We start from the raw sequence: 22,695 nt of genomic DNA, 5'->3' as shown, positions 1-22,695 counted from the left end.
CCCCCGCCCCGCCAAAAAAAACGTAGGCTTGCACAGGGGCTACTTCCGCGCTTCAAGGGTTAGGTGCTCATTTTGTCTAGGGGGCTAAATAAAGCAGATATACTCACTTGATCCTCAGTCTCGCAGTGGTCAGCATTTAGCTCTTTCCTTCCTCCGCCCTAGCTGTGAGATGTCCCTTGGCGCCCTTACATCCGAGGCTAGGTTCACACCTAGGCAATTGAGCAGGTGAGCGGTTTTCAATGCATAGAGATGTCTATGGAACCCAAACCGCGCGACAACTGCACGAAAATAGCTCCTGCACCTTTTTGCGCGACAGGCGATTTCTAAAAGTGCGTCGATTGCAAAGGTGTGAACAGCTTCCATAGACTTGAATGCAAATCTCTGTTTTGTGCGATACCACGCGGATAAAATTGCCTAGGTGTGAACCTAGCTTAATGTAAGTCAATAGACCTTCATTAGATGTGATGATGTCAGCAGTCCTTAGACCATCGAAGCCCGGTGGAACAAAAGCTGCTGGGACTGGCAGGACCAAGAATCAGGGGAGAATACCTGCTTTATTTGAGCCCCCTAAGCAAAAGGAGCACTTAAGCCCTTGCAGTGTGGGGGTAGCCCCACTGCAAGGGTAAATTTTTTTAAGTTGAGCAGGAGAAATTTATCATACAAATGACGTATAACGTGATCTCAGATCTTCAACATTACATCAAATAATTAGAACATCTGGTACCCTAGATAACCCGAGGCCACTGATGTGTATAGGGTACAAGGGTCTCTCATGCTCATATTTTTGTACGGTACATATAATAAAAAATTAAAAGTGAATAGGGGACTTCTGTAAAGGATGAAAAAAGGGGAAAAGATGGGAAAGTGATGGTGGCAGAAGAGGAAGAGGAGTGAGAAACATTTGACCGTTTTAACCAAGAAGTTACGACTGGGCCGAAAGCATTATTTCAAGCAGAGCTGGAAACTGCCCAGGTACACATACCTTTATTTAGCCAAAGGGGTCAATGCTTCTAAATCCCAAACATAGAAAAGTGCACTTTGAATAGCCATTTTTGGGAGATTGTATAATAAGACGCGTCTTCATAAAATTCGGCAACGATACTTCAAACAGAAATAAAGAACAGAAAGACTTTTTACTTCCACATCAAGACACAAAGGTGTCTTTAAAACATCCAATAAAAGATTTGTTGAGATGTCGGAGTTTAAAAAAAGCTTTGACCTCTTGTGATTTACTGCAGCCCTTACTTAGCGTGATATAGGACTTCTTCATTCCTTTCTAGAACGGCTTACAGCAAAGTGAGAATAGATGCTGCTTCACACCAGAGTCCCTGATCAATATGAAGTGAAAGAATGATTCAGCCCAAAAACCATCCACCAAAAATAAACACTCCAACCAGGCTCAAACATTTAGCAGCGACACCCACACAGGTAAAAGCCTGCCCAGCTTTTATATTCATCCTGTTTGAGTACCACATTGGGTAAAAATCCCTTGGCTGTCAGTAGCCCATTATACTGAGCTAACACATAATCTTAAGTATGTGATTCTGCAGGCCACAGATTCTCAACTCCGCCTATTAAAAAGTGTATGTAAGGCAAAAATGTTTTTATTTTTTTCTGTTTTGGAGGTAGCATAAGGAATGGTTAAGACCCATTGTCCAATCATTTTTACATCTATTAGCCACATGCAAGCAGAAATGGCAGTCAAACTAGTGATCTACACAGGGCCAAGAAAAGGAAGTCAAACTAGTGATCTCCACAGGGCCAAGAAATGGAAGTCAAACTAGTGATCTACACAGGGCCAAGAAATGGAAGTCAAACTAATGATCTCCACAGGGCCAAGAAATGGAAGACAAACTAGTGATCTACACAGGGCCAAGAAATGGAAGACAAACTAGTGATCTACACAGGGCCATGAAATGGATGTCAAACTAGTGAAATACATAGGGCCAAGAAATTGTAGTCAACTTAGTGATCTGCACAGGGCCAAGAAATTGTAGTCAACCTAGCGACCTGTACAGCTGTGTTTTTAGCTGCTCAGCCTAAAAGCCCATCTCCGGGCATTGCAATTCTTATCTCTCCTGCCACCCCTCTCATCCACTGAGCAGGTTTTTGTTTAAATACCTTGACAAGTTTGTCTGTTGTCTGGGTCCCTCATAGGCCCCTTCCAGAGTCACAACTGGTCAATCCAGCACTGCAGTAAACTCATCCCTTCTCCCTGACATCATCAGCCACTAGAGTCTTCAGAGGACCCCATCGCTGGACGTCATCCGGGCAGTGATGTGGACACCCTAAGAAGCACCTGCCTCCTCTGAAGGGAAGGAGGAAGCCGGGACAACAGGTGATTGTGGCAATAGGGGAGCATTTTCGTATTTTTTTTAAGTAACAGCTATTAGTTGGGGGGGGTGGGGGGGGGGCAGCAAGAGGAGAGGGAGGGAGTGCCTAATTGCCCAGAGTTCAGCTTTAACATGCGATGTAATGGATTCTGAATTACAGAACAAAACAGTCCCCGGTATAAATAATTTAGACTATTTAGTGAACATAGCAAACGGTGTTTTAGTGAACGGTCAGGGTCAAACAGCAAATTTCAGGCATCGCCCTGTCTCCGCTGCAGGACAGTACCGCTGACTGCGCACAATTAACGCCCCCGAACCCACAAAAAAAAAGAAAAGCACCTTTGGCCCCCAAAAGTCACATGAGCCTGACGGGCGGCTTTGACAGATAAGCCCCTGCCTGCATCTTAATGTTTAAATTATTAAATGCATTAATGTATTTACATTATTCAAGGCTTATGTGCATTTTTCTCGGATAATTTATGTCTTAGACGTTGGATGTCCGCGGCTGTTAATGTCTGCAACTCTTCCTGTTCATTATTGATTCTGGAACAAAAAAAAACGACGCTGGAGTTTTAATGCCTTATTTTTAATGTATTAGAGTCTGAATAAGTGCATTCTTTTTTTTTTTTCTTTTGTAATTTCATAATTTAAGTAGTGCATTTATTAAACTGACATGGAATGAATTGTGGTGAAATCTGGCCAAGGTCCAGGTTAGCCCCTGGGAGGCCGTGAGCAAACGCAGGGAAAAAAATAAAATAAAATCGAGGCGGATGCACCGATGAGTTCGTACGGGAGTCTAGGAAAAGTGGACACCGTGTAAAAGAGCACATGTCAACTACGTACAAACGCAGGAACCCATTTTGTGGGAAACGCCAATAAATGTAACCAATCAAGTCGCATGGAACGTGAGGTTAAGCGCACTGTGAAAAAAAAAAAAAAAACTTTAAAAAAATAAAATTCAACCCCACAATAAAAGAAGAGAAATACATACCTCCCCAAAGGGTGCTGACCCAGATCGTCACTCTGTTCAAGAGCTACAGCCTCTGACAGAATCTTCACCATTGACAAACTTTGAAGAGTGTTGCATGCCCCTGCTACGCTTTATGGTTCCACCTTCCAGCCCCTAAGTGCCCGGCTTCCTGATTAACCGGCTCCATGCTACCTCGTCAACAGGTGACAAAGGAGCATGGAGCCGGCTTTCTGGCCAATCAGAAAGCCGGGGTCGGGTAATGGGAAGGGTTCTCCGAAAAACAAAAACTGCGGTGATAATGCTTTTGTCAGACTGCGGCATATACAGGTGAAACTCGAATAATTAGAATATCGTGCAAAGTTCATTTATTTCACTAATGCAACTTAAAAAGGTGAAACTAATATATGAGATAGACTCATTACATGCAAAGCAAGATAATTCAAGCCGTGATTTGTCATAATTGTGATGATTATGGCTTACAGCTCATGAAAACCCCAAGAACCCCAAATCCACAACCTCAAAAAAGTAGATTATTACATGCAATCAATAAAACAAGGATTGTACATAGAACAATATCGGACCTCTGAAAAGTACAAGCATGCATATGTACTCAGTACTTGGTTTGGGCCCCTTTTGCAGCACTTACTGCAATTACTTTTGCACGATATTCTAATTATTCGAGTTTCACCTGTATATCAATGGAGTTCTACTTTAAAGGACTGTCTTGATGTATACAAAACAGAGACAAGTAAAGGACTTCAAATAAGGTTCCATAAAATCTATGCAATGGTGATTGTTGACCTGTATCCCAGTCAGTGCGGGGGGAGGAGGCGTGTGCTCACAGCTATATCTGGGTGAAGGCAATGAGCAGTGGACAGGTAGGCTTGTTTGCCTGTGTACAATTGATGGCGTCTTTTGCAGCTCTTAGCTCCATTTTAATCCAGCGAGCAGTCTAGCATCTCACATCGCACTCTGCGAAATGGCCAGAGGTCCCTCTCCTGGTGACCTTCCGGCTGCGTCTGTCCTACTGCACGCGGGGAAATGGCTCGGATCGCAACACCGCCAGCTCCTCCGAAGGCTGACACAGCTCTTTCTAAGGTTAATCTAGTGCTGTTTTGCTTCTCATTACCATTCTTTAATGGTTCCCGCTCCTATCAGCCTGTAACGTTAAATAATTAGCCAGCACGAGCGGCTCCGTGGCGAGGATATAACTGCGCAGTGGGATTCTCCCAATTTAAACAAATAACGCGCACAGCGGGGGGCCAGCAATGAATTAGTATTAATATCCAGCCAGGGAGATCCTATTGCCTCTAATGCTGAGTTACGCATCCCCTTTTCTGGGTTATTTACTTTAAAACAACTTGCCCCCTTCCATCTCTGGCAACGAGAAGCTGCTGAGGCTCATGCATTCCCAGATCACCCAAAACTTCAAGGAAGGCAGGTAGGAACCAAGATGACCCTCAATTATCAAAGGCCGGAGCCGACTGTCGTGAGGCGAGCAAGAAATATATTACTTATAGCCCACGCTGCTTCTTGTATTGTTACTACTACGGACTTTTGAACTACATTGTGAATAGCACTACAAGATCAAAAGATTTTACTTGAAACCAGAGTGGGGGGGGGGGAATGCCCAAGAAGACAATAAGGGGGCATTAGAGAATGTTTACCGGAAACATTTTAATGACCACCTATACTACTCTCTTATGAGAAGAGGACAGATGTTATAATAAAAGCTACTCTCTCTTTTTCTCTTTTCACGCGTATTTGGTCTCTTGTTAAACTTTAAAGAAAAAAATAATTAAACAAAATGTGGCACTGGGTGGGCACGTCACAGCGACGTCTCATCAGTCCTGTTTCAGAAACGTTTGGTGCCATGCAGGAAGTTATTTCAAAAGGGCAATTTCCAAGCAATTTGCACCACTGCCACCCAGCTGCTGGTCACAAAAACAATCAAACTGATTGAAAAAGTAGACCAAAAGCCAAAAAAATGTTCTTTTAGTTTTGGGTAGAGTAATGGAGTGTTACCAACCTCTGTTGGCTTTCTTTTGCCATCTGTGTCTCACTGGGGGAGATTTCCCTTCACTTCCTGTCCGACAGTCACAACAGGAAGAGAAAATCCCTCTAAAGCAAGGCTGGAAAAAATCAAAGTAGCCAGAGAGCCGATGCTTCTTAAAAATGACAGCTGGCCCTTAACTCTTGAGGTTTTCTCTAGCTGTGGTCAATTAAGTTGGCTCTTAGATTGGACAGACTGGCTCTGGAATTCGTCCACTCCTGCTCTAAAGCAAAGGAAACCCCTCGTAGTCACCAGAACTGGAGTGCCCATTGGAGGAATTCCAAATTCCTGTTTTGATGGCAACCAAAAATGTGGAAATTCTTTCAAGTTCACTTTCAGCAATAACAGTCACCAGGACAAATAGAGAGGGCGAATCTCCCTAACAGGGACACAGAGAACAATAAAAACCTGACACCCCTCCACCCTATTCAAAACTAAACAATGTTTTGGCTTCAGTTGCACTTTAAGGCAACCTGCCACCCACATTTTATATTTATGCAAATTTCACAGATGCTCCTAGGTTGCCCCAATCTATTTAAAAGGCAGGTTCACACCATTTTCCGGACCAGATGAGGTCCAGAAAATGGTGTGGACCTGCCTGCAGTTCAAGTGCATTCCAGACCAGACAAAATGAGACATGCAGTATTTTTGTGGTCTGGTCTGGTACGGACTGTGCTGGTGTGAACAGAGGCCAGAAATAGCATAGGGATACATTAGGATGCATTTTAGGTCCGGAAACAATCTGGTCTGGTGATGATCTGGATGTGGAGTGAATAGGCCCTAATGATTTTTGATTTCCACAGCTGGCCGGAAACAGTTACAAAGCTAGAAAACTGTCCTGTACATGGCCAATATAAGGCGGCCCCTAGACATACATAGATGCTTAGACCTGTGAGCACCATCTGACCACTTTCAAGCAAAGCTCTCTTTAGATGACACCATAAACATGTATGCTTGGCCGCCTAGAGTACGTGTTCCAGTCTATAGAGCGGGCAAATAACTAAACTATTTACCCCTCCCAACACCCGGAGCTTATAAGAACTCTCTTCCCACCTCCACATGATAAGCTCATGTCTGACCAGTGGCTGCTCAGGCAATCAACAATGGACCATGGGCAGAAGAGACAAGGTCACATGATCACTCATACCTAGAAGTATCGGGCTATTCACTTTGTCAGGCAAATCAAGCAGCAGGGGATTTTTTTCATGGCACACCTTAAGAGATAAATGGGACGTGTGATGGTCATGGGGTTTACAAATCAATAGAGGAAGTGGATCAAAAAACAATGCTACTTGACGACAAGAGTTCTTTGAAGACAAAAACACGCAGTGGTTGGTAAATCAATCATGGCAAACATTTACATTCAACAATCATATCAAGACTTGTTCCCACCTTCAAATGTTCAACGTAGGCTCAACGCAAGGACAGAGTAACTACCATTGCTATGTGTCCAGTTCGCACCAATCCATTGCGTTGGTGGGTGCTGGGGAAAAACTTAGCTATGCTCCATTTTGAACAATTAAATAAGCTGTGAACGAGCCATTAGAGAAACCCATTGCGTCTTAGCAGGTTCCAGTCACTCTGAAGTTCTAGAACTATTAAATCCATCCTTTTCATGCATTCCTAATCTATAGCACTCAACATTTAAACCTATGTATAGCACCCACCCACCCCCAACACTATAAAAATAAATTAATAAACAGCTCACCCTCTCCGCATCAAGATCAAATAAAATCCTAGTTCCGCCACACAGAATTGCACGCACCCAGCACTTTTGAAGAGCAAAACTAAATTTCTCAATATAAACAAAATACGTGGGCTCAAATTACTGGACTTTAATTACAAGTTTATAATTGAATGAATAAGTCATCCTTAAAAAATTGTCCAGCAGCAGCTCGAAATGTAACTAGGCCAGCCATCTTAAGGGTCACCCAGGATACAAGGGACTTTTTTTTGTGTGTGTTTAAATTTTGCTCGCCCCTCACACAGAGCAAAGCCACTTTTCTGGCACAATTGTCCTTCTATTAAGTGTGTGGTTTCAACTTGAGGGGAATCGGCGATGCTGCTGTGACCCGAGTAAAAGAAGCCACTTGTGGCATTGACCGAAAAATGTGGGTCTCGGGTCTTAGTATATCATTATCACAGACTGTCCCTCAGCCACCATTTGGATTCAAATTTGCCCTGAAAAATTACAATTGGGGTATAGTTAGAAATTAGCTGGTGAGCGGGGTGGAAATATCTACACAGGGTCTTGAAGGACACCCGTCATAAGAAAATAAGTGGGTTGGCACTGCTGACCTCCTTAAAAAGGCGAGAAAGTCATGTGACTAGCCATTTCAGATCACCAATGGTAGACCTTTATTTCTGCCATGACTTGTTCACTTTAAGATGCCCACACACCGAGTATAATCACTTTTACCGACAACATTTGTGAACAACTGTGTAATGTCACAGTCTACCTGTTAATGATTAGAATAGGTTCCTTAGGAAGTTCCTCAGAATACGTAAATGCAGGTAAAGTTTATTGATCTGAAGGAACAAAAAATCAGACTGTGGCCAACTTTACGTGGGGGCGAGTGGAAATCCTGTGTGTGTGTGTGTGTGTGTGTGTGTGTGTGTGTGTTTTCAGGACATTTGTGATACATTACATGCCAATATGGGAATTTACTTGGCATTGTCTGCCCTGGTGACCATCGTCAAGTAATGGAAAATAGTCACGGTAAAGCCTCTGTTCTGGTGAATGCTAAGATGGGATTTATCCACTTGGGGGGATTGTGGTGTCGGAAGTAAAGAAGAAGTCTCGCCAATGGGATACAAAAACTTGCGGGTTTTAACCATTCCCTACTCTATACAAAATGTTGCCTTTAGATCAGTGGTTCTCAACCTGTGTAACCCCAGGACCCACATTCGTCCTCGGTCATTAAGTTGCGACCTAAGTCGCACTGCAATGGAACACACGGCAGTACTTAACCGGTTTTAGTGCCGGGAGCCAGAATGTGATGTCACTCCGGTCCAGGCACCTATACAGGACATGCAAGGGAGCTGTAAGCAATGCAGGTATGGATTGACCTCCCTCGTTGCCATACCCCCAGCCCACCCCACCTCAAGCTGACAATCAGCACCAGGCAGCATATTTTGAATGGCTGCTCGGTGTGAGAACAGACAATGCTGTGCTAGGGGGAGGCTAAGGAGAGGCTGAGGAGCCTCTCAACTAGAAAAGAGGAAGGCATGCGGGGACCCACTGAACACGGGGTCGCGACCCACTTTTGGGTCACGACCCACCAGTTGACAACCAAGACTTTATATATAGCTTATAGCTAAACAGGGACATCAGTGAACCACTTCAAAACACATTCTTGACCAAAATATTTTTTCTTTAAACTTAGCCAGCAGAATCTCTAAGAATGAGTGACATCATAAGACATAACCAAAGCGGTCAATCTTTGGTGGTGTTTCTTTATTCGGTGGTCCGAGTGCGAATAGCGGAGTGTGACACCATCACTACAGCCGGGTTGGGGGATAGAGGGGTTTACACGCAGAAAGATCTCTCAACTGGAATCTTTGAGAAGAATAAGAATCCAGAGGGCGAGTCAACACACGGAACTGGCATTTAAGAGACCTTAAAAAAGGAGAACTATGGGGGTCAAGGCTTTTCCCCATAGTTCTCCTTAGGGTAACGGGAGGACACAAAGTAGCATCCTCCCGTCACCCTAGGCTCAGTATACCGCGAGCTGTAGCTCGCGGTATACTGAGACACCGCAGTATGTCCAAATTATTAGTAATTATGTCTGGATCCCCCCAGCTGCGTGACTGACAGCTGGCTCTGCCTATCTAGAGGCAGAGCCAGCTGTACCCGCCCCCTCCCGTTCCGCCAGTCAGCGCTGGAGGATCGGAGCGGGGAGGAGGGAATCCAGCCCCTCCCCTGTCACGGCAGAGAGCCGTGACAGGCTCTAGAGGTGAGCGAACGCCGGTATGTGTTCGCTCACCTCCCGATCTACTGAGCCGACCTGTGACAGTCTCATTGTCACAGGTCGGCTAGAACTATGAGGTGAGTGAAAAGCACCCGCCTCATAGTTCTCCTTTAACCCGAAAGGCCTCTGTGATGACGCCCTAACCCATAAGTGAGGAAAGGGTTAAGATCTAATGAAAAAAAACAAAAAACAGAGCCCCACCTCCATGTGTAGAATAATTTATTGAAGAATGCCAAGACAATAAAAATTATACTCACAAGTGTATGTAGAAGAACACTTTTTAGCATACAATCAGATTGTCACAACGGATATTAGCAAGCCGCGTCAAGCCGAACATTCAGTTTGGAATTGATAGGCTGAATACCAATTAATATTAATTACAGTTAAAAGATGGATAGATACGAGTCACGGTCCTGTGGGCGTGTAGAGAGAAACCTGTGAGCACAGCAAGGGCTGATGGGCCAGCCAATCAGGGCATGCCACATCTCTTCAGTGGATGTCTCCGATTGGCGGATCTTTCGGTCTCTGGCGGGGCACGTTACGTTTCTGACGAAGGGGGCGTGCCCCTGAAACGTGTAAACCAAGGCAGCAGTGAGAGACGTCAGGGAAAACGCTGACCTTTGCCGGGCCTGTAACCAGGGTGAACTCCCTTTGAATATCCGTTGTGACAATCTGTAGTATGCTAAAAAGTGTTCTTCTGCATACACTTTTTATCGTTTGGGCATTCTTCAATAATTGATTCTATACATGGAGGCGGCGCTCTGTTTTTTTGTTTCTTTGCATGTGCTGAAGGGAATCCCTGATCTCTGTGAGGAGCAGCCCCTAAGTCTACAAGGAGTAAGAATTCGGCAGGAGATGGTCTGAAGCATGTTGCGCTGAGATAATCTATTTCTTTACACATCTGATGAAAAGGACCTGGCCAATCACAGACGTTCACAGCCATTGTCATGGAGAACACTCGCAATCCTCAACAGATGTAATTCCCCACCAGCGAGCGGGTCGTGTTGAGAGTTAAAAGCGGCAGCCCTTATTAATTATGATCCTGGAGTTGCGCAGTGTTTGTGGTTTTCACAGCTTTCACAGAAATTTCTTCAAGTGACTGATTAATAACCCATCCACCATACAGGCGCCGCAAGAAGAAAGGATCCAGAAGGAGATTTCCGTGCGAAGGCCAAGTACGGTCCCAGCTCACAAATCGCCCTTTCGGGCTATGTATCTTCAGTGCCCATCACACCAGCGGTCTAACTTACAATCAGTGTATAGTTAAGATCTTTTTTTCCTGGCCAATGGCAAGAAATTCCATCCTGATTGGACTGACTTTGTGCCGACACTAATTTGGTATTAGAAGGAGGCCCCCTTATTCTTACTTGTAGGGCACTTCGAGAGACACGAGACTAACTACTCTATCTTGACCAACTCCTTGGCCTTAAATGGTCAAGTTTGAGCCTCACAAATGGTAGGGAGGAGAGACGGCCAGGAGAGAGGGAGGAGAGACGGCCAGGAGAGAGGGAGGAGAGACGGCCAGGAGAGAGGGAGGAGAGACGGCCAGGAGAGAGGGAGGAGAGACAGCCAGGAGAGAGCGAGGGAGTTTTTGTTTTTTTTTCAGTGGTAGATCCCATGTAGCTCCTCATTTGAAAAGTAGATCTTAACACAAAAATTGTGGGCACCCCTGCTCTAGAACTACTATGGCGGAACTCAAAGGCCGACACTAAGGAGCCGGAGGTGGTCCCGCGATCTCAACCACAGGACCTTGTCAAGGTCAAGATAACCTCGCCACTGGAAATCGACATACCATCGATAGCAGAATGGATGGAAGCCTTAAATCAACATTATGCGCATGGAACAGCTCATAGTCATAGATGGTGATGGAACAGACAGGTTTTCATCATTTGTGAATTGTATTTAAGAATTCACAAAACCTTAAAAATCTACTTAGTTCCACTTCCTCTCCGCATATATAAGAAAACCCTCAGAGAAGATTAAAAGCCACTTTTGAGTGCTACCCAATTCTTCTGATCATGGTCGCTTCATGGATTGTTAGCCAAGGTGAGAAGTGAAGGGTATGCTTACCTTTTTGCTTTCTTAATGTCTTCCTCTCACACTTGCTTACTACTATACCCTTCTCCACACGCCCCACATCACAGTCACATGTTTTAACGGCAATCTGGACACAATTAGGGTAAAAAAAAAAATTCAATACTGGTGCAACTGTGCAAGGCTGAAGGTAAGGCCGGAGTTTAGCTTTAAGATGGTGATGGTTTGGGTAGAAATGGAAGTTCTGGTGGATCTCTCACCAGTGGACTCCCTATGAACAGGGAGAAGTCGACTTGCCAGCAATCACGCAAATCGAAGACGTCTACATTGCAATGACTTCACGCGTATTTCTCACACTGAATTAGCCAAACATTAAGCTTCAGGCAAGCACTTAAAATATGTTTCATTAGCGTCAAGTTGTGTTGTTTGTGTGCAATTTATTGGGAACACCTTTCTGACCCATTAAGCACACCGCGCTAACTTTACACATGTACCATCACTTTTCCGGCTTGTATACAACAAAAGGCCCAAGTGCAACAAATCACACAGCGGAACAGGGCTCAGCATCCTGAGAACACCTTGCCATCCTTCAATACTCCTCCATAAATAGCAGCAGAGTGGATATGGTGTCAGCGTCACTCTGAGCCGTGAAATATGGCTCCATTAAAGTACTGCCGTTTTTGTGCTGGCACTTTTCCCAGTTTAACCAGTTATCCGACTACACCAGGGAGTTCTCGCAGCGGGAGGACAGCAGGGTGCTAACCTGTACGATACAGTTTCCTGCAGGGCAAAGGATTTTAGAGGGGACGGATTTTTGGAAATGCAATTATATTACCCCCATGTTGAGCGCGCGAGTCTGCATCCAAAATACAGGTGACTGCTGCCACCAAGTGGACAGACAGGAGAAGTGCCGGGCTATCACACTTAGCAGTGTTTCATATATGCAGAATACACTGAGTGGCCAGATTATTATGACAACCCCATCAGTACTTCGTTGGGCCGCCTCGTGACTCCACGAGATGATGAAAGGTGATGCGAGGAATCTGACACGGCACTGTTGCCCTTCTGTTGTCTTGTACCAGTCTTGCCCCTCCCCTGTTCTGCCCTAACATTGACTAGTCGCTGACGGCCACAATTCGCACGTTCAGACCCAGATTTTCAGCTGACAGTCCGGTCTTTAAACACTTTAACAACAGCTGCTCTTGAACATTTAAGGAATTCTGCTGTTTTGCTGATACTCGCTCCATGGCTCCGAGCGCCAACAATCATCCCGCGTTCAAAGGCTGTTACATCGCGTTGTTTCCCCGTATCTTCAGAAACAAATCACTTCTACTGTCGTGGTAACCAACCTGCTTCCCTATTTATAATGGTCTGGCCCTCTAGCAACTTCAACGCCAAATTATAGCTAATCTGCCTACAAACGTCAGGTGGTCATAATAAACTGGCCACTCAGTGTATGTAGGCTGCCAATACTGAACACCTCTTCCAAAGTGACCTAACGACCACAGCAAATTGTCTCCCTGACCCCGAATAAAGCAGTAACCAAGCACTAAAGCTGACTTCAAATCCATGCGTCATTGACATAAGTTGGCCAAAAAAAAACGTGTCTGTTTTTTTATGCATCAATGTGTGTTATAAAAGCTTTTCATAGGAATGGCAATGCATAACAATGCACCTCTAACAAATTGCCATTGATAGGTGTATTGTCATGCACTGCCATTCAAAAGCTTTTATAACACACATTGAAGCATGAGAAAACAGACACAAACGTATGTCAATGCACCAATGAACCGGCTACATTAAAAACAATGGCAAACCTCTGAACATGCATTGAAGTGCTTATATTCAAAACGAAGTTCTCTCCTTCACCCTGATCCTGAACCATAAATCTTCACCCCTCGCTCATGAAATGAATCCAGAACTCCAACACTAAACCTGACCCAACGTTCTGCAAGAGAAATCAGCAGTATTAGATGTCGATTATCTACACCCTGTTGGAAAAAAAGCAACTTTAAACCCCTATTTTCCCATAATCCCCTGCTGCATTTTGCAGAACTGTTCTAGATTCTGGTCACCTGCTACCTTTACTTATGTGGTGTCCCTGCCCGCACCATCTTTGCATATCGCCTATAGTATTTAAAGCGACACTATACTCCCCTCCCCGGCATCTTCACCTGCTCCTCTTTGGGGTATTATTATTATAATACAGGATTTATATAGCGCCAACAGTTTGCACAACGTTTACAATACAATGCAAGACAAGAGGGTAAGGAGGGTTCAGGATCATCAGCCAGGCAGGGATGACGCAACTTCCACACATGTGCATGGAAACTGTGTCACAGCCAATACCGTCTTTGCCTATCGCAGTATTCAAAGTGGCACCATATGTACCTCCCCTCGCTGTCATCTTTGCCTGCTCTTCTTTGGGGTTCAGGATCTTCAGCCATCTTGATTGGCCAGGCAGGGACGATGCAACTCCCACAAATGCGCATGGGCGTTCATTCACCCCGGCATCAAGGCATGCAAATGCACAGCTCAATGAACATTCTAAAGAAGATTGCCAACAGGCAGTAAGGAAGGTCTTACTGCAAAAGGAAAATAGCATGCCTCTTCTGATATAAAACGTGTGCCTAATCACAAATATTTCATATTAAAATTTTCACATCTAAAATGAATGCAAAAGCTTTCGGTAGAATAAGGAATTGTCACGTTTTTACAACTGTCCGTGTTGTAGTAGGGTAGATGTCACCTCACTTCCTGTTGTGTTGACACCCTGGGTTTGGAGGGTGTGAGGAATGCTGCAAGATTCTGATGCACAAAATTAACTAATTAATAAAAACTGCAATTCATGTTTTGTAATCGGGTTAAAAAGTGAAAATTATCATTTCTCTTTAGGTCTGCCTTGAAACAGGACCAACCTTATTCCATTTGGGTTTGACATGTCTGGTTTAGGATATATGAACCAAGCTGATCCCACTGCTTATCCACTGCTGTGCCAGTTTTTTTTCAGCATGACGCGTTTCACATATGACCACTAAGGCGCTTGTAGCTCGATGCCTGAAGATCAAAAAGGTACGCAAGCTCATTTTGAAGCAGATTTAGCAGTTTTTGGCCCCATAGATGCCTGAAAAACACCCAAAAATCTGTGCTTTTCAAGGTTTAACAAACAACCATCTCCTAGTTCCCAGCTTTTAATTGGCTAAAACAAAATATGCGTAACCCTGAATGCACCCGGGAAAAAAACGTGCACAAATAGAAATGCTTCACAAATCGCCTGTGAACACCCACGCTCAGAGATCATTACTGCAGTGACTGTGCACAGTACACATTATCGTCAAACACGCCAGCTATATAATTTGAGTTTAGGGCAAATTAATATGGAATTCAGGAGCCGGTCTGTCCAATCCAGGAGCCAACGGGATTCTTCTCAGGAGCCAGCTCCATTGACAACAAAGAGCTCAAAAGCTAGGCGCCAGTTGTTATTTTTAGGTTGCACTGGTGACCTGGCTCCCGGGATGTGTCCAGCCCTGGTTTAGGGTAACCTAACTGTGGGAGTGTGTACTTCACCCAAGGTTTAAGGTTCAAGCGCCCAGGAAAAGCCTCTCACGTGCAAATGCAGACTTAGGCTTTGGGAAAAACATCCGAATCCCCGGAATGGAAGCAGCCGTACAAAACAAGCTACAGGAATTATTTTGCATGTGACAAAAGAAAAAGCCACCAGCGGTAATGAGAAGCGCTCCCAACACCTCATGTGATTCTATAACAAAACACAAACAGAGGAGCTTGGGAGCAATCCAAGTTCTAATCCAAGGACAGTGAGCACCAAGCACAAATAATGACTTATATTTGAGTAAATTAAGCCTGTGAAGCAGGAAAGTAGATGAGACAGAACATGAGGCTCTCCCAACAATGAAGGTTTTAGTCTCGAAGAAACCTTTTTTTAATGCCTACTCTAGCCCTGTGCCCCTCCATTCTGTCTCGTGGCCCTGCAATAACAGCAGACTGTAGGTAACATAGGTGAGGCTAACCGTGATTCAGCATCTCAAAGTAATGTTCTGAAAGGTGCCCGTTCAATAAATGAGCCGATTATGGAAGGGTGCATCATTGCAGCGGTGGAGATCACAGAATGGGGTGCTCAGCAGGTACTGGAGAATTTCAAGCATAGTGGCGAAAAAGAGGGTTGCAAACGCAATGATAACGGGGAAGGGGGTGTTGGTGCAGTGGTGAGTGCTGATTCTGTAAGCGGAAGCTGAAAAAGTGTCTAAGGAGGTGGCGCGAGTCAGAAATTAGAAGGCCTAAGTCCCAATGCAACACCGTCTCACCTTCTGCAGGGGAGGACAGAGTAAAGAAATGGAAAAAATAAACTAAAAACAATCCTGGCCACTCAAATGACCAAATAAGATGATTTAGCTTTTGAAGCTTAACCTAAAATTTGGGGGCAAAATCCTGCTACTCACCCCTTAAGAATCCAGTCCCAAGGAAAACAGTTAACCCTGTCCGCAGTCCGGCTCCAGGCCGCCCAGTGACTATGCAGGCAATACTGGGCTTTCTAAAAAGAAAGCCTACAACTACCTGCTCACTCTTTTTGCCCTGGTCTAACTGATATTCTACACCGGTAGCAACAGAATAGTGGTCCACCTCACCCAGCCATGGAAGTCAAAGCATCATCCCTTTTGTCCATTGAAAAAAAAAAAAACATGAGCACATCCTTTGCAGCATTCAGGGCCTGCCCACCACCGGAAAAGTAAAAATAATAAGACCCCTGGGGGGGATGCATTCAAATAACTCAGAATTGAGCATTAAATCTAGCTTATAACTGAGGAGTGGAATATGTTAATTCTGCTTAACTTCAAATTCCAGGGGCAAATGAAACACGACTTAAAGGAGAACTATGAGGTGAGTGATTTTCACTCCTCCTCATAGTTCGAGCCGACGTGTGACAATGAAACTGTCACACGTCGGCTCAATAGATCGGGAGGTGAGGGAATACATACCGTCGCTCGCTCACTTCTCGATCCTGTCCCAGCAGAGGAGCCGTGACTGACAGTGCAGGGATTCCCCCCCTCCCTGCTCCGATCCTCCAGCGCTGACTGGAGGAACGAACAGGGGAGGGGCAGGTACAGCTAGATAGGCAGAGCCAGCTGTCAATCACACAGCAGGGTGGATCTGGACAGTAATGTCGGGATCCATCCCAGCAGCAGCGGTCTCAGTATACTGCGAGCTGTAGCTCGCTATATACTGAGCTTTGGGTGACGGGAGAACGCTAGTTTATGTCCTCCCGTGACCCTGAGGACAACTATGGGGAAAAACACTGACCCCATAGTTCTCCTTTAACAGCAAACAAGCATAACCATAATATACACACGTTCGGACATTTCAGTTAACCCCATCCACAGTATGCCTGCCCAGTGACCAATGGGTCGGCCCAAAACTCCAGCTCTAATTATGCATGGTCCATCCACTCACAGTCCCTGATCGGCATAATAAATGCCTTAAAAATGGCTCCCTCCCTCCACACGGAGGATATATACCCCCTCGAAGACTTACAGCAGAAAAAACAGAAACAGTGACCTAATTCAATGTCGCGTCTGTTGTCTTAATAACCTCGGCCTTTCTAAAATGGTAAGCAGTAAATATTGTCGGCCGCATTTAGAGAAAGAGTGGAAATTGGAAAAGAAGATGTATTTAGAGTAGAAACGCCCATTCAATCTTCCAGCTCGGAGCGGGGTCCCCAGGGCCCAGTCGAGAAGGCTTCTGCACTGCATATCTATATCATCCTCCTATACGTGATTGATGCAATATAAACACAGGCTTGCTGAACTACTTAGCTCGTGCATTAGGCACGCTCTGATGACATGGAAATCTGGTCTCTAAAAGCAATTTAAGCGTAATTCCATTTTTTTCCTCTTTATCTCGCCTAAAGTGTCTCTGAGACGTCCAACTGCGCACACAGGCCCCCCCCCCCCCTCCACCAGAAGCTGCACGTAGCCCGGGGCATCTTTATGTGGAACCGGAGCGAGGAGGATGGCGTGTGTTAAAACACCTCTGCGCTTCTTAAATGATTAATTTGAAGTGTACCTGTCATATCACACCTGTCCCCGCGCCAATGCTCTCTCCCTAAACCCAGGAACAAAAATGTATCATATTACAGTCCTTAGATGTGTTGGCTGCATTAGTGTTCTTTTTTCAAGCTTCCTTTTCTTTACTTTCATCTGGTGATCTTGCCAGCAACACACTTCCTGTCCCAAGCTGGCCATACACTGGTAGATTTTCGTACGAACTTTCATGCAGAAAAATCTCGTCAAAACATTTGAGGGCACGCCGAGGTGCTCGGGACACCGCCGCCGAGGTGCTCGGGGCACGGGACAACCCCGCCGAGGTGCTCGGGGCACTGCCGCCGAGGTGCTCGGGGCACGGGACAACACTGAATCGCTCTATTTTTTCAGTTTGACATCGGGCCTAAGAACACACACAGTTGTGCACTCCTAGTTCTCTGCTGCAAGGTTAATAGCTAAGTTCACATTTCTGACCATGTTTCAAGTTACACCCATATTTAGGGTATAATATGAAACTGGTCAGATCGCAGAAACCTCTCCCACCGCTCCTCCCCACTTACCTGTATCGCAGGGCTCTTCTCCATGCGAGCTGCTAGTGTTTGAGATCGGCACAGTTGTGCGTGGCTCTGCCCATACAGCCGCTTCATCCATTCACAGATCCTTTGACAGTATCTGTAACATGGAGAAACTACGAGTCACATCCACCACTGCGGCAGAGGGACTTGAAGTTCTCAATGGAATACACATGCAGTGATGTCACCACACTTGCAGTCCTTTCATTCTTCCTCCGAGGTACGAAAATGGACGGGAGGAAGAGTCTGCAGGAACAAGAGCATTGCTCCCACGATCCACTAATTGCAGTTGCAATGCTTTACTGGCTCCAATGCAACAAAATAAACACATGCATTCATTTCTTTTTTTTTTCAAAAGGTGGAACTTCCCTTTGAGTTCGGCTTTAAGCTAAAAGCACAGTGGGACATAAGCAATCACAATGGTAGATTTTTTTAAAAGGCCTGATACACTGCAAGAGTTGCCTTGTGTCACTGAAACACGTAATGAAAGAACTAGAACGGTCAATGACGAATGAAGAGCTATTTTTAGCTGGACTCATGCGAGTACTAGAGATGGCATGCCCCCAAAATCTGCTGGGACTATTGGCATGGACTGCCCGTGTTTGTTCAGGTGAACTCTCCACAAGCTATTAGTTGGTGCCAAGTCCTTTCTGGAGTGTGTGGCTGGGTGGGGTGGAGAGGGATCCCCTGAGGTAATGTAAACACAGTTTGGAGCTGGCACCGGGATGAAAGGGAGAGATGCTTGAAGGCGGTGGGAACGCCTTGCCCAAATATGCTGGATCTGGGTGCACCCGTAGTCAAAATGTCCATTAACCTCTGAACCCGCCATTTATTGCACACAGGAAAGAGGCTATTGTCTGTAAGATGGCTAACTGGCTCCAGGAGAATCACGTCTTCCCATGTAATAGTAGTGCAGATATAACAGCATATTTAGCCTCACAGGAAGTCCATGTTTCCCAGAACAACCAGACAATCCCTTTCATTCTCACATTCTGCACTAGAAAGGGATAAGGTGATGGGACGCTACGGGCAACAGGGGATGGGACGCTACGGGCAACAGGCGATGGGACGCTACGGGCAACAGGCGATGGGACGCTACGGGCAACAGGCGATGGGACGCTACGGGCAACAGGCGATGGGACGCTACGGGCAACAGGCGATGGGACGTGCCACCCGATGGGCACCAGGCGATGGGACGCTACGGGCAACAGGCGATGGGACGCTACGGGCAACAGGCGATGGGACGCTACGGGCAACAGGCGATGGGACGCTACGGGCAGCGCAGAATAGGGTGCTACGGGCAACACCGAATAGGGTGCTACGGGCAACACCGAATAGGGTGCTACGGGCAACTTAACCTTTGTTTTACAATTACAGATCCCCAGCTAATTGCCCAATATGTCCCCATGTGAATGCCGTTTGTATTTAAATATATGTGATAAAATCCATTATGATTTTCTTACAGCCATTCTGTTCCCAGTTGGCGAATACCTTGGGGGTGATAGAGGTGGATTTGTTTGGCCAAACTCCTCTTTACTTACTATACTATCTGGGTATATATCTATATATTTATTATGGCCTCCAAAACAGCCCTGACCTATCTATGCATGGACTCCACTAGACCTCTGAAGGTGTGCTGTGGTATCTGGCAATGAGCAGTCAGTAGCGGATCCTTTAAGTCCTGTAAGTTGTGAGGTGATCGGCCTCCATGGATTGGACTTGTTTTTCCAGCACATCCCACAGATGATCCATTGGAATAAAATCTGGGGAATTTGGATTCAACATCTCAAACCATTCCTGGACCATTGTTGCAGTGTGGCCGGGTGTACTATCCTGCTGAACGAGGTCACTGCCATCAGGGAATACCGTCTCCATGAAGGGGTGTACTTGGTCAGTAACAATGTTATAACAATCGTGTAATGGCCCAGAAAGCCCCATCACAAAGAAGATCGCAGGGGAGACAAAGTCCTGGACTGCCACAACTCTTAGGGGTGAAGTCAGTCTGCCAAACTTGTGTGTTAATCAAAGAATTCTGGTCTATCAGGTTGGTAATGAAATTCCACCTTAAAGAGGAACTCTACCCACCAATGTAATGTCTCCCAAAACAGTTACTTTCAAGGCGTGCCAACATTTAGGGTCGCCGGTGTGCTTATTTCAGGTCTTAACTGAACTTTCATGCCCTCAAATGGCCGGTGTCATAGCTGATCACATGTGCAGCACCACGGCAATCTGCAATCCAAATAGAGGCCAAGATGGCACCTTCCGTGACTGCAAGGAAGGAGTGGGCAACTCCAGCTGTCCTTTAACTACAAATCCCAACATGTCTCTGCCTCTGGGAACCATGCCTGTAACTGCCAATCTTATAATTCTTCATGGGACTTGTAGTTCCACAACAGCTGGAGGGCCGGAGGGTTGCGTGCCCACACGCATGGCCTGCCTTCAGGGTTGCGCGCCCACACGCATGGCCTGCCTTCAGTGTTGCGTGCCCACACGCATGGCCTGCCTTCAGTGTTGCGTGCCCACACGCATGGCCTGCCTTCAGGGTTGCGTGCCCACACGCATGGCCTGCCTTCAGGGTTGCGTGCCCACACGCATGGCCTGCGTTCAGGGTTGCGTGCCCACACGCACGGCCTGCGTTCAGGGTTGCGTGCCCATACGCACGGCCTGCGTTCAGGGTTGCGTGCCCATACGCACGGCCTGCGTTCAGGGTTGCGTGCCCATACGCACGGCCTGCGTTCAGGGTTGCGTGCCCATACGCACGGCCTGCGTTCAGGGTTGCGTGCCCATACGCACGGGTGTGTTTTACGTATACCAGCTTACAGCCATTGACTTCTATAGGAGGCTGCAGCACCTGTGGCTACCTGAAGGGGGAAAATACACAGGAATTTACATTGTACAGGTTCAGCTGCCCATGTGCATGACCCCGAACAGATCTGGCTGGAGTCAGGCATTCAGATATTATCGTAGTCACCATCCGCTAACATAAAGGGTAAGAGCATAGGCTGGACTAATTCCATTTGCATGGCATTCCAGCGACTAGACGGAGCCTATGCTCCTCGGCGCCATCTAGTGGCAGGAACGTGAATGGCACTGACCTAGCACATGGCTGGACGGATGGTTTATAAAACCCCCCCAACAAGATGGAGAAAAGAAATCTAACAAATCACACACAGAAAACTATTACTGCCGTGCTGAAAAGGAGGCCGGAGGTTGTCTTTAACTCACCAATTGCTCCCGGGGAACCCTCTTTTCATTATTCACCGAGGGACCGCTCTGAAAAAGAAGAGAGAAATGAGCTGATCAGGCTGGAGTATGTCCCAGAGGTTTGGACCCAGCTGGACCCCGTAGCATGAAGAATACAGATTATAAGTGAAGAAGAAGGATTATACCAGCGAGCATTGACGAGAACCTCCATTAGGATGTATTTGTATCTATAGTGATCACTAGGGATGAGCTCAGACATCCCTAGCTCAGACCAAACCTGACCTCCTCCGAACCTGGAAGGAGCTCCTTTCGTGCTGCCCAATCAGCTGCAGGCAGATAATTCCCCGCCCAGTGCTTGGTGTAAGCAAAGGGGCGGGATGCAGTGATGTAATTTACCTTATATGGCTACATGCCTATATTTGGTACATGTGGCCATATAAGGTCAAGTACTTCAGCCCAAGCATCCCGCCCCTTTGTTTACATGCAGCTGGGAATCCCAGCCCGCAGCTGATTGGCTGGAAGTGCCCATGGACCTTCCTTGTTCGCAGCAGTTCTTCCCACAGCGTTATATCTGCATGAAATGTGCATTGTGGTTCAATCCTCCATTATGTGGGCATCCGAAAGCTCCGAGACTGCTGCTGGGGGTCGCCATCTTGGATGTGATGTCAGCAGCCCCAGAGCTGTCAGTCAAGTAACACTCTATAGCATTGGTGGCGAACCTTGGCACTCCAGCTGGGCCAAAACTACAAATCCCAACACACATCTGGCTCTGGGAGTTATGTTTGTGGCTGTCAGAGCCTTGCAATGCCTCATGGGACTTGTAGTTCCTAAACAGCTGGAGTGCCAAGGTTCGCCACCACTGCTCTATAGTCTTCCCCTTCCCTCCCCCGCCACCAACGTAAGGGGGCACGTCACTGGCCACCAAAGTAAGGATGCACGTCACTGGCCAGCAATGTTAGGAGGCATGTCACTGGCCAGCAATGTTAGGAGGCACGTCACTGGCCACCAACGTAAGGATGCACGTCACTGGCCAGCAATGTTAGGAGGCATGTCACTGGCCAGCAATGTAAGGGGGCATGTCACTGGCCAGCAATGTAAGGGGGCAAGTCACTGGCCACCAACGTAAGGGGGCACGTCACCGGCCACCAACGTAAGGGGGCAAGTCACTGGCCACCAACGTAAGGGGGCACGTCACCGGCCACCAACGTAAGGGGGCACGTCACTGGCCACCAACGTAAGGGGGCACGTCACCGGCCACCAACGTAAGGGGGCACGTCACTGGCCACCAACGTAAGGGGGCACGTCACTGGACTCCACCAACGAAAGGGAGATCGTCACTGGACTCCACCAACGTAAAGGTGCCCATACACCTTACGACCATCGCAAGACTTTTGTCTTGCGATGGTTGTATGCTTATTGAAAGCTCGTACGATCTGCCCACCTTGGACGGGCAGATCGTACTTGCGATCATCGAAAGCCCGCCCCGCTGAGGGGCGGGCTTC

At 46.5% G+C, this 22,695-nt stretch overlaps 1 protein-coding gene across 1 annotated transcript in view; it reads right to left on the bottom strand.

Annotated features, from left to right (window-relative positions):
* PEX14 (peroxisomal biogenesis factor 14) overlaps nt 1–22,695 on the bottom strand; it is a 117,932-nt gene that overhangs the window by 91,485 nt on the left and 3,752 nt on the right. Inside the window, exon 2 of the mRNA XM_018559036.1 lies at nt 21,215–21,262. Coding sequence (XP_018414538.1) covers nt 21,215–21,262 — 48 coding nt within the window. The remainder of the gene's footprint in view (nt 1–21,214; nt 21,263–22,695) is intronic.

Source organism: Nanorana parkeri, unplaced genomic scaffold (assembly GCF_000935625.1).
Source record: "Nanorana parkeri isolate BGI_ZX_2015 unplaced genomic scaffold, ASM93562v1 scaffold376, whole genome shotgun sequence".
In the NCBI taxonomy this organism is placed as follows: Eukaryota; Metazoa; Chordata; class Amphibia; order Anura; family Dicroglossidae; genus Nanorana; species Nanorana parkeri.
Note: the sequence above shows the minus strand (reverse complement) of the source record. Positions and strands in the feature narration are given on the sequence as shown.